This window comes from Heterocephalus glaber, unplaced genomic scaffold (genome assembly GCF_053883595.1).
Source record: "Heterocephalus glaber isolate CG9 unplaced genomic scaffold, H.glaber_assembly_v1.0 deba00001606, whole genome shotgun sequence".
NCBI lineage: Eukaryota > Metazoa > Chordata > Mammalia > Rodentia > Bathyergidae > Heterocephalus > Heterocephalus glaber.
The window spans coordinates 8,907,951-8,920,659 of NW_028258377.1; the positions used below are offsets into that span (position 1 = coordinate 8,907,951).

Below are 12,709 nucleotides of genomic sequence, written 5' to 3' on the forward strand. Positions count from 1 at the left end.
CTGCCTGAGAACAGGATTTGGATGGAGCAAGGAAGAGGAGGTATTAGGTTTGAGGTCTCTCAGTTTTAAAGTTTGAGATACAACTCACTAGCCAAGTAGGAAAGATGTGTAAGACAAACTGCTAAATCCTTAATTTTGCTCAAGATAAGTTCTAAACATAAGATAGTTGAATCTTAGTTCCATTTACTCTTTGTCTTTCAAGTCTTGCCTCTTCTTTTTAGGTATTTGTAAGATATATTGTGAATTATGATATGATATCTGTGATAACCTTCATGGCTCACCAAGGGTAAAGATCTTTTATAAAAAGGGAATCAAGGGATGGATTTTAGGAAAAGTAAAAATGTCTTTTGCTACACCATTCTCAGGGTCTACATGTAAAAATCTATCCTGAACCTGCTTTTCTGATTTTTAATGTTTGTTTACTTTTTGGAATGATGTTTTATGCTTCTTCACGTGTGGCCATTTGAATGGTTTAGTTTATTTGAGAAAAATCATAGAATCTTAAGAGAAAGAATTAAGATGCCAGGTGAATTAACCTTATTCCAACCTGTCCACAAAGGGAAACTTTCCTATTTCTGTCTCTGAATTAAAAGGAAGCATCTCCACTCAGTCATTCTAATGTCCCACAAAACAGCATGTCTTCCTCTGTCTCACTGAAACTTGCCCTGCTGCATGTTAGAGTAATTCCTCCTTCTGTCATCTTCAGTAACAGTTAGCTATGCAACTGTCTCTTATTCCTCCTCATATAAATCCACTGTTGTCTTTGAATGTAAAGTATATTTATGCAAGGAAAAACTGGTTGTGTGAGTTACTTCTGAAGTCAGAGGTCAGATGTGTCTATCCTTCATTCCTGCTGTATCAACTGAAGGAAGACGTGACATTGAGAATGAAAGGACTAAAGGGTGAAGAAGATTTTATTTACTTCAGGTTACTTATAATTCACTATTAATTACTGACATGCTGCATAGACATATGGTGAAAGGGAATTTGACTATTACAGAAGAAGAAATCTTCCAATCAACAAAGGGGGTGGAGTGAGGTAGGTAGCAGGCAGAGCCAGTCAACTGAGTAGATTTGTTTCCACTTGATGGCATTGGTAATTTGAAATAACCAGTTTAGCATTTGACTCAATCTTATGTTCTTCTCAAACAAGAAATAATAACGGGTTCCATTAGTTTGGAGTTAAAAAGTAAAAATGGTAACTTTAATTTTACTACTGCTTTACAACTTTCTAGTCACATTAACTTTTCTTATTATCTGTTTTGGACACCTGAGTGTCCCTACCACATACTGACTGTGTAGCCTTAGATAAACTGCCTAAGCTTTAATAACTAACTGAAAAATAAAAACAATACCTAATTTACCAACCTAACTCAGATGGTTTCTGGGAGACTTGAAATGGGAAATCATATGATGAACTGTGTTCTGGTAATAATATACCTCCTCAACTAGGTTCAAATATTTCAGAAGCAGGAACTGTTTACTATTTACTCATCCTGATCTGCACAGGATAGCTCATGGTAGACAGTAAAAACAACTTTTTTCCCCAATACCGGCGATTGAACCGAGAGAGTGCTGAGCTACATCCCCAGGCCTTTTTAATCTTTTTTATTTTGTGAAAGAGTCTTGCTAAGTTGTCCAGACTGGTCTTGAATTTGCAGTTCTCCTGCCTCTGCCTCCCCAGTAGCTGGGATTACAGGTGTGTGCCACCACACCCTGCAAAATTTGTTAACTTTTATGGAACTTTTACCCAACTGTTTTCCTCCACAGATGATCTACAGATGATTACTTTATTAATGAAGATGACTATCTCCTATGAAAGATGCTATGTTGTAAACTCAAAATCTTTAACAGTTGTAAAGCTCACTGTTAAGCATAAGTACTTATGAAGAGGAGTTTTGGATCTCATCACTGGTCATCTTCTAAGGCAAACCTAGCACAGAAACAGATAAACGTATAGGATGTGATTAATAAGTGTTGAATAAATTGTAGTCTTATCTATTGTCCCACATACCATTCTTCCCGGACCCCATGAAGAATCTTTTAAATAGGGATAAGTACTGCTTGGGCAAGTAGAGATCCCTAAACTAAAGAAGTTCCAGGAGACGCACTCAGAAATCATAGCCATAGACTATTACTGGAGAGTTAATAATCCTGATAAAAATGTATTGAATGCATGTTTAGTGAAATAATAGCTACTATTTGTTTATTATGTTTGCAGTGTTGCAGGTCAAACCCAGGGCCTTACGCATGCTAAGTAAATGCTCTACTATTCAACTACACTCCTAGTCCTATGTCTGCTATTTATTGAGTCCCTACTGTGTACTTCCATACATTGTCCAAGGAATGTTAGTTTCCAAATCCAAAATCTTTCCTTTACTATCCTTCTTGTAAGAAACACATTGCCCTCAACAATATGAGCAAATCTTCTACAATATGAGTCACGTGTAGGTTGAGGAACTTGAAGTAGATGGCTTCTAGCTCCTTGCTTCTGTCAAACATGATATATTTCTTTCACTTTATAAGCCTAAATACTATCCAAGATACATCTTAAGAAGGATCCAGTATCTTTATTTTCAAGTTAATAGAGACTCCATTTAATTATACCAGGTAGGTAGTCAAGCATGCTGATTTATTGTTTTATTACAGTTATTTAACCTAAAGTTAATATAGAGGTAACTTTAGGCTGGTAAGCTATTTTGCGTTAAACCTTGCTGAAACAGAAAAATTTAAATGACTTTTGGTGTCACATTTTTGGTTGTTTTTTTTTAAAATCAATATTTTCGCTGAGATTTATGTTGAGAATGGAAAGTGGTGAGCAGTGGTAGATTGTGTTGTTTTAAACATAAGACAGTTGGCACGTTCACTTGCTAAATTGTCTCTCATTTTTACATCAGTCCTCTGAACTCAAGAAAAAAAGAAAATTCTTTTCCTTTCTTTCTTCCCTTCTTCCTTCCATCTTTCCTCTCTTCCCTTCTTCTTTCATTCCTGCCCTTTTCTTCTCTTCCTTTCCTTCTTTCCCTCACTCCCTTTCTTCTTTCTTTCTGTACTGGGGATAGAAGTCAAGGCCTTTGAACTGAGCTACATCCCCAGCTGTTTTTTAATTTTTTATTTTGAGAGAGAGCCTCACAGAGTCACCAAGTTGGTATTATGCTTTATATCTAGATGTCCCCCATGAGCTTCATGTGCTCATAGGTGGGGTTTTGAGAGGTGATTTGACTATGGGGGATTATGGGTGACTTGCTGTTAGGAGGTAGGGTCTGGTCAGATGGTTAGGTCACTGGGGGCATGGTCTGGAAAACTTAATCTCCTTTCCTGGCTCCTCCCTTTGCACTCTCTGCTTCCCTCTGCCACGTTGTGAATATTCTCCTCTGCCATGAACTAAAATAAACCTCCCCTCCCTTAAGTTGTGAGTGTCTGGTGTTTTGTTCCAGCAATGAAGGAAGTGACTAAGATAGTTTCCCAGGCTGATCTTGAACTTGCCTCCTGCCTCAGTCTCCCAGAGTGCTGGATTACAGGTATGCACCACCATGTCTGGCTTCTGTCTTTATTCTAAAGCTGACCATGAAGAAATCTGTATCATCAAATGATTTACATATTTGTATTGAGATAGGACACTGAATTCTATTTTGGAAAAATACTCCACAAGATTTGTGTTTTATCAACATTAGTTTTTTCAAGTCTCTGTAACAAATGCTAAAATATGCACCTAAATATGAGACTTACTATTTTAGACATGGTAAAATGCATGAAGGGAAGACTGGGAAAATTAAAGTGATTCAACTCAGAACGCAAGCTCCCTGAAGGCAGAAGCTTTGTCATGATCTACCTACAGAAATAAGGGCGTTTTTGAAGGAGTGAAGGTGAGGCCTGTTTACTCTTACCATTGTGATTGTAGCTTAGAGGAATCTCCATTGATGCTGCAGAAATCCTGTTTTGGAACCTGGGTCTTTTGTTCATCATAACCAGCAGGTTTGGGAACAGTTGCCATAAGGTTTATGGGCATATCATCTGAATTTTTGTCCTTTGTGTACCTTTCACTTCCACAGGGAAAGGAGACCACCTTTGGAGAAAGTTTGCTTATAGGAAACTTTGAAGAAATCTTTGAATTGTCAACTTCTTTACCTTCTGAAAAATATAATTAATTGCCAGTTAAGACAGAAAGAGAGGATTTTGCCTTTAGTTCAAGGCTGAATTGGAGCAAGGAGATTTTGAAGAGTGATCACCTGGGGAAACAAAGAGTTTTGCTGTTGAGACTACAATCCCAGCCTCATTTTCTGCAAGGCACTTGAACTCCCCAGAGTCTTCAGGAAATGCTTCTGTTATAATCAAGGTGCAGACTTCCTCTGGAAAGGGAAGAAATTCAACTTTACCAGCGTACTTGTATGTCCAAACAATATATAGAAGTATGTCAGGGAGAGTAGGTACTAGGAATAAATAGTTTTCTTGACATTAAAAACATCCATCTGATTAGATACTTTGCCATCTTAATGGGCTCATGAATATAAATCTTAAAAATATTCATAGCAAAGTTTTTATCACTTGCCTCTCAGACACATCTGTTTTCTCTATTAGACTATAGAAATCAGGAATTAAACTTTATGCCTTGGGTTTTATATTTCTGTAGCTGTTGTGTTTAGCATAAAAGTCCTATAGATATATTTTCTGAACTGACCAGGAAAGTGTCCTTTCTATGGTATTTAGACCTAATGCTAATACAGTGATGGTCACTGTGTGATGGGCACCACACCTACTTCTGGACATTCAACTGTTTGAGTGTTTAATGTCAGGATACCTCCCACTGTTTCTGTGTTTAGCTGATGAGTCACAAGTACTAAGCCAAAAGAAATTAGAGAGAGAATGCATGCTCTGAATGGGCAGGGATCTTGTCAGTTTGGTTCATTACTGTATCTTTAGTTCCAAGAACAGAACCGAGCCATAGTACTCAGTAAACATGTGTTGAATGAATGAGTATATAAATGAATACACTGACAAATCCCAGTTGTCTTGCTTCTTCTGTTGTGGCAGTTCAAAAGTTGGTACAGGGTACCCTTGAAAGAATGAAGACAATAGTGATGCTTTTTGATGCTAACTTTGATCTAATCAATTATCAATATGTTGAAAAATTATTCTTACCAGGAATTGATGATAAAGAAGCTTCTGAAAAATAAAAAGAGATAACTTAAATGATGACAATTAGTCAGAAAGGGACATGTGTCACAGACCATAAGCTCTATAAAAGCTCAGAAAAGGTACATAAAGGAATGAACACTTGGGAGGGTGCTAGAACTTAATTTTAGTACTGATTCTACCACTAAGTTACTCTGTGACCTTGTAAAAATTACTTCTTTAGAACTTAGTTCTTCATCTCTAACATGAAATGAAAGTAAAACCAGTTAAGTATCTGTTCTCTGAATGTGAACCATTGCTGAAACACAAATCCTGAAGTGGCCTTCTCCCCCCAACCCCAGACTCATTGCTCTTAATTTTTCTGATTAAAATAAAATTGAATACAACATTTTAAAATATGATAGTATACTGTAGAAAAATTCAAAAGTTTAACAATAGTTTCTCTGGGGTATGAGAATATTGATAATTTAAAACTTCATGTTGTATATTTTTCAGACTCATAATAAATTTGAATTATTTTCAAAAAATGCAATAAATTTTATTTTAAAAGAAATAACATCTACTTTGTCTCCTAAAACATGCTTCTTCCTAAAGGTGATGTCCAGTGTTCATTTGTTCCGAATTAATATTTAAACATATGTATTTTCTTCATTTTGCACAAAAATTATCTTGCACATTGGACTTGAACCTTAGCTTCGCCATTTTCTAGCTTTGTTACCTTGAGCATAGCTTTTTCATTTCTGATTATAGTTTTCTTACTCATAAAATGGGGATAATAGCACATGTATCTCAAAATGTTCATGAAAGAATTAAATGAGGAATTGTTTATAGAATACAAACTCAGAGTTTAGCATAAGGTAGATTGTCATATGTGTTACTCTTTCCTAATTCATTCTCTTGTAGGGAAATTATGCAATAAAGTATTTTTAAAAGTTATGCATCACTTTCATTTGTTTTACTCTTCAAGAAAAATGTGTAGTCTCTGGGCCTGGGATTTAGCTCAGTGGTTCTGCTGCCTTCCTCGCAAGGCAAGGACCCCAGTTCAATCTCCGGTACCAAAAAAACAAAAAAACCAAAAATGTGTAGTCTCACATTTCTTTTTGTTTACATGACAAAAACTCAGTGAAATGATAATTGAGATTAATTTGTGAAAATAAGCTAGTCTTTGCCCAGCTATTAAAATTATCCTTTCAGTCTGACGCTGTGGCACACACCTGTAATCCAAGCTATAGGGAAGCTGAGGTGGTAGGATCATTTGACCCAAGGGGTTCAACATCAGCCTGGGCAATATAGTGAGACCCTAACTCTAAAATTTAAAAACATTATTTTATTAAAGCAACAGCTATCTTTTCTTTTTCTTTTTAAAAATGTTCTTACTGTTGGGTATTTATTTTTGTGGTACTGGGGATTAAACCCAGGTTCTTGTGCATACTTAGCCAAGCGTTCTACCACTGAGCTACAGCCCCAGCCCTCTGTTTTCTTTTTTGTTGAGGAATCATTTGGATTTGAAATAACAATTATTTGACAATAGAAATCATTTAGCCTATAAACAGATCAGCTATTAAGCTATTTTAAGATGAATTAGATTTCAAAATTAATTGGAATTAAATGTAGCTGAAAAGTTTATCAGTATACTTTTCCTCAGAATCCGGAAGTCATCTGAGCTGGTTATCTGCTCTTTCTCTCTGTACCAATGAACTTGAACTGTGGCTGTGGCCTGGACTCGGCATTCAAACACGACAAACTGACCTCTGGTTGTAGAGATGTCTTGAAGATGCTGAGGAACAGACATAGAGGTTACAGATTGGAAGAGAAAATTGCACCATACACTGCACAGCGATTTGAGATGCCACTCTCAGTAAGTGTGCCTGCCTTTTTATCATAATTATTGAAAACTGACTGTACTTTAATGAAAACAAGGAGTTAGTTGCTTGCATTCTTTTGGGCTTTTCTAGTATGCTTTATAGTCAGTTGTAAGTTCTTTTTATTTTAACTCTATAGATCAGTGTTTAATGTAGAAACTGTTATTCACTTCACCTAGAGCCATTTTTCAAATTAGAGAACAGATTAGTTGAAAAGAACTTTGTTTTGCTGAATTTGATTATTTTATTGAGTATCTATCTAGTCACAGACTTAGTCTATATTATTGGTCACAGTATCATGGCAGTTTGTTCAGAGCCCTGAATCATAGTTGATAGCACTTGCACCAAACTCTCAACTTCATTCTTTCACCCCTTTTTAGCTTCAGTATTTTATATATGTATAATGATAATTATCTCTGAAGTCCTCATTTCTCCTTTCTTTTTTCATACTTCTTTGGTTAACTCTAAAGTTTATGTATAAAATCCAAACTTTATCATGCAGTAAGGATGTTACCTTGGTAAACACAGGGGCTACATCACAAGTAGATCCTGACAGGCTACTGCAGGGACTCTGCATCTGGTTTAAGGAATGAAAGAGAACATGATGCTATCGTCCATACAGACACATCCCCAAAACCCAGATATATGGTGGCCATAAACTAACTGAATCAGTTTTAGCTGCTACAACAGTTTGTAGCAGCCAACCATACTCTAAGTTTCCTTTCTGAAAAGGATATTGCTTCTAATTTAAATGTCAGTTTGGCTATCTGTTTCTCTGCCACCCTTTCTTTTTTCTCATCTAACATTCCATCCACCAGGATGCTGAAATACAACACTGGGCTTTACATTTGAGAAACAGATATTGGCAAGTATTTAAAGACTGTATAACAAAAGTTTAAATAACCTCTAAATTTTACTGTTTAAATGTTTTTCTCCTTCATACAATTGCTCTTGTTGGATCAAAAAAGCACTTCCCTTTTCAAAAGAGCACTTCCTTTCCTTTTAAATAAAAGGGAATTCATTCCTTGGATGGTTGGAATACTCTGATACGAGGCTGTTCCTTCTGTTTTGGCACGCAGACAAATCGCCATGCTGTAGAGCCGCTATGGAGTTATTCCTGCGACCCATGGATTTCTTTCATGTTCTTTCTGAGATCATGTGTCTGGCAGCTTTTCACATGTATACTTTTCAAGATAGTTGCATTGATTCTTTTCTTGACCTGTGTCTCCATTGCTTTTTTTTTGGTACTGGGGATTGAACTCGGGACCTTGCGCTTGTAAGGCAGGCAGCAGAACCACTGAGCTAAGTCCCCAGCCCTCTGTGTCTCCATTTCTGAGACTCTATAAGAAGGCTTAAAAAAGAACCTACCCTCTGGGGATCAACACACAATGACTGAACTAAGGCAGAATAACTTGATCTGGTGTTGGAGTTTTCATTAACTGGGGAACTGATGGTCAGAGAAACTCTAGTGATTTTCTTCTTTATGCTGTAAGGAAAATAAAACCAAACACAAGAGAAAATTACAAGTGACTTTGATAGAAAAGCCTTATTACACACATTTGAATGTAGCACATACTTTTACCTATAATCATTTTTTTTTAAAAGAATGAAGTAATAACTTCAGTAGTATTTTTACCCATTATTAGTGGATTATGTCTCCTAATAGTTTCATTCAAATTTCCTTTGTCTCAGTCTAATGATCAGTATCTCTTATGAAACACTTAAGATGTCCAGAAGAAATAACTTATAAAACAAATAATTATTTCAAAGTTTCTCTGTGAAGTATTAGGGTATTTTTTGCATTTTTTAAAAGTGGAGTTTCTCTTATATTCATACATGACAAATGCATATCCACATGTAATTCATCACTTACTCTGACATTTCTGTAGCATATTCCAAGCACAATTCCAGAGAAAAAAGTTTTTCTTACTTCCCTGGGCACCTATGTGAAAGAAGAGAAAAAAAGAAAAGAAAAGAAAGTCTCAGGGCCAGGGATTTAGCTCAGTGGTCCTCTGCCTGCCTTGCAAGTGCAAGGACCAGAGTTCGATCCCTGGTACCAAAAAAAAAAACAAGCCTCTACAAATCTTGCTTGTATTTAGAAAAAAAATTAGTTCAGGTAGATAGTATTTATTTTAGGGCCAGTAAGTTACTTAGTTATAGACATCCAATTAATCTAGGACAAGTGAATTCTTGACTAAGGATGAAACATTGTTAATTTTAAAAATCCAGATATTAACCTTTTACACAGTTATGGCATTGCACCTAAGACAGACAGTGAGAAATTTTCCAAAAACATCATTTCCATTTTTGTGTTTTGAATATGGCTTGTCCTTTCTCAGGTTGAAATTTGATTGCCATTGTGAGGGAGGTGGGGCCTTTATGAGATGAGTAGGCCATTAGAAGAGGCTAATGCATTTCTTACAGGGTTGAGTTAATTCTGACAGTGTTACTGTCAGCATTACCACAAGAGCTGGCTGTTATACAGTGAAGCCCAGTTCTGCTCCCAATTTCTACCATGTTCTGAAGTAGTGTGAGGCATTTGCCAGAGGCAACTTCCCAGTCTTAAACTTTCTACCCCTAGACCTGTGAGCCTAAATAAATCTCTTTTCTTTATCAATTTCCCAGTCTCAGGTTGTAGCAACAGAAAATAGACTCAGAAGCTATAGTTTGGAGTCAGTTAATTTATACTTTGGTCTGAAGTTTTCAGCATATTTGTAATTAAAAACCCATTGAAACAAACTGCAACACTTACTATAAGAAGGATGTTGTCTTAGTCCAGGCTGCTATACAAAAATACCTTACCCTGGGTGATTTATAAATAATAGAAATTTATTGTTCATAGTTCTGGTTGGATGTTGGTTGGTTGTAGGCTGGGAAATGCAAGATCAAGGTGCCAATAGATTTTGGAGTCTGGTAAGGGTTCTCTGCTTCATAAATGGTGCCTTGTTGCTATGGCAGAAGGGGCACGGGAGCTTTCTTGAGTCTCTTTTATGAGGGAACTGATCCCATTTGTGAGATGGGAGCCCTCACTTCCAAAAGGCCTGACTTCCTAATACAACCACACTGAGTATTAAGTTCCAACATACAAATTTTAGGGGGACACCAACATTCAGACTGTAGAAGATGTTGTCAGTGTTCAGATTATCTCTATAGTGATTTTCTAAAGGAACATATCTAAGTTGTTGATATCAGAAATAATTGGACTTCTCCCAGGCTATTAGTTGAGGCTTTTTTCATAGACACTGAATCTTAATATTGGTTATATTTCCCTCTATGTTAGCTACTTGAAGGTTTAGAGTTCACTTCAGAGCTCTAAACAGAGATTAGAGGTAGGATATCCTAAATTTAAAACCTTACTGCTTTTGAAAAAGACTGTATCTATGATGATTTATTTACTCAGACAAATATTTAGGTACTGTGGCCTTCCTCCACTGAGAACTTTCATGCAATTTCCAGGTAAAAGCAGACTGTAAGATGTAGATTAGTCTAAAGAATAATGTATTACATTTTCCAGGAAGCCATTGGTTTATGGAAATAGAATATTTGAAATTGTAACTATTCCAGAAAATCTAGGCCATAAAGTTATTTTATGTTTCAATGCTTTAATGAAGAAAATTAGTTCTCACTTAAAAGTCCTTTATATATTGAGTTTGATAACGTCATTAGAACTAGAATTACTGTATCTAAATTCGTCTCAATCTTAAAATATACTTTCTTAATACTTTTGGCTTTTTTAGGCTTTAAAAATGGTTTATCATTTTGAAGTTTATAACCATATAGCTTAAAACTTAGGTGATGCAAAAGATTTACCAGTACTACTTCATGTTTTATTTAGAATGTATATTTTATAATTATTTAAACTGTATATGTTATGTTTATCTTTTCTGTTATGTGGTATTTTATAATGCATTTGTAAGATTAAAATAAAACTACAAACAGGAGCTGCCTTTTGTTTTCATAAGTTGATGAGCTGTTTTTTAGTTTCAAAGAGAAGACACAAGTTATTCTTTAAAAATTTTTTTATCGGTATGTGTTTGTAGTTTGTAATTTGCACACTCCTGTGGGCAGTTGGTAATATACATAATAAGTCTTAATTTCTCCTTTCATCCCTTTTCCCTTCCTCTCTCTTTCTATCCATCTCTTTATCACCCCCCCTTATGTACATGTTTGAAGTACATAATGTTTACTTTCCTTGTGTGGAGTCAGTATATGTACATAACAGAGCTATTCTTCAGTAGTTCAGAAGTAAACACATTCAGTGCTGTGACTATGCATGGGATAAATGGGTGCTAACCATGCACGGAATACTTTTATATTCTAATATGGGCACAATCAGAACCCGTACCTATAGACTCTCTACACGGGGTAGATACAAACTTAACTGCAATCATTTCTCTAGTAAAAGAAAACTTGAGAAACACTCAAAACTCTTGAACTGGTGACTGCTTCCTAATGCCTTCTATGCTAGGACCCCAGGAGCAACGCAAAGATGTTTGTAATTAGCTGGTAAAATTTGCATATATGAAACTCAATAATGCAAAATATAATAATAATAAAATAGAACCAAGCACAGTGGCACATACCTGTAATCCCAGCTGCCCAGGAGTGTAGGCAAGAGGATCAGAAGTAGCTAACCTGGGCAACTTAGCAAGACCACCAAAATAAACTTTTTCTAAAAAGGGCTGAGTGCTGGGGATTTAGCTCAGTGGCTTCACTGCCTGCCTCACTAGCACAAGGTCCTGAGTTCGATCTCTGATACCAAAAAAAAACAAACTTGGAAAAAACAAAAAGAGCTGAGGATATAGTTCAGTGGTAGAGTACTTGCCTGGCATGTGTAAGGCCCTAAGTTTGAGCCCCACTACAAAAAAAAAATAGAGATAGATATGTTTCATCTTAAAGTGTCACAACACATCTGAAACATTAATGCTATATTGCATTAAGTAGTGCTTGTGACATCACAGGACAACTATTAGACATCACTGAGCAGGATACTAGAAGTAGATGCTTGAAGTAAGTAAGTCGAGAGGCTTGGCTGGTCTAAGAACATTTCTACATAGGGTGGATCTTCAATGAAACTTTGGAGAATGTTTAAAACTGTAAAGGTGAACTATATAGGTGTGAGTTGGGGATGGAGTTTTGGAGTGAAAGGTGGAGGAGACTGGAAGGGGTAAGAGGAAAGTAACATTTATGGAACACTAAGCTGTGTGTCAGACACTGCAATTCCATTATGTTGTATGTGAGGAAAGCAGTTTGTGACCATTAATTGGGGTTGAGTACTCAGATTTCCTGGATATTCTACTAGGTATATTAGGCTTCCGTTTAAGTCTCAGTTTCCCCGTCTGTAAAACAGGGACAATAATAGGGTTTATTTCTAGAGTTGTCTTGAAAATTTAATGAGCAACCAAAAAAGCACTTAATTCATTACATAACATCTATCAAACACTGCAAATGTTATTTGCTATCATTATTGTGATGGTGGTTATATGTAGATCCAGGGGATATTTTGCCTTCCCTCAGATGTTTCTAATCTAGGCCTACATAGTATTTTCTTCTCTTGTGAATTTAGAACTTCTATAGCAGGCTTTGTTTTTAACAATTTTTTACCATATATTACTTTGGGAAGCTCTTTAAGGTCAGAGATCTTTTAATATGTTTCCTATTCTCAAAGTGTCTAGCCTAATGTTAATGTGCAGTAGCTATGGAGTTGGCTGATTTTA

General features: G+C 36.1%; 1 protein-coding gene across 5 annotated transcripts in view; it reads right to left on the bottom strand.

Moving 5' to 3' along the window:
• Positions 1-12,709, bottom strand: part of Myot (myotilin) — a 44,584-nt gene that overhangs the window by 19,899 nt on the left and 11,976 nt on the right. For 3 of the 5 annotated variants that reach the window (XM_087194719.1, XM_087194718.1, XM_087194720.1), the window contains exons 2-8: positions 8,866-8,934; positions 8,361-8,478; positions 7,507-7,569; positions 6,766-6,907; positions 5,137-5,160; positions 4,227-4,346; positions 3,885-4,128 (exon numbers count right to left, since the gene is read on the bottom strand). In XM_087194719.1, the coding sequence (XP_087050845.1) occupies positions 3,885-4,128; positions 4,227-4,346; positions 5,137-5,160; positions 6,766-6,907; positions 7,507-7,569; positions 8,361-8,478; positions 8,866-8,873 (719 nt within the window). In that variant the 5' untranslated portion in view covers positions 8,874-8,934. Of the gene's footprint in view, positions 1-3,884; positions 4,129-4,226; positions 4,347-5,136; positions 5,161-6,765; positions 6,908-7,506; positions 7,570-8,360; positions 8,479-8,865; positions 8,935-9,744; positions 9,888-12,709 lie in introns of those variants that run through there. The other 2 variants (XM_021238473.2, XM_087194721.1) reach the window with 2 other exon arrangements.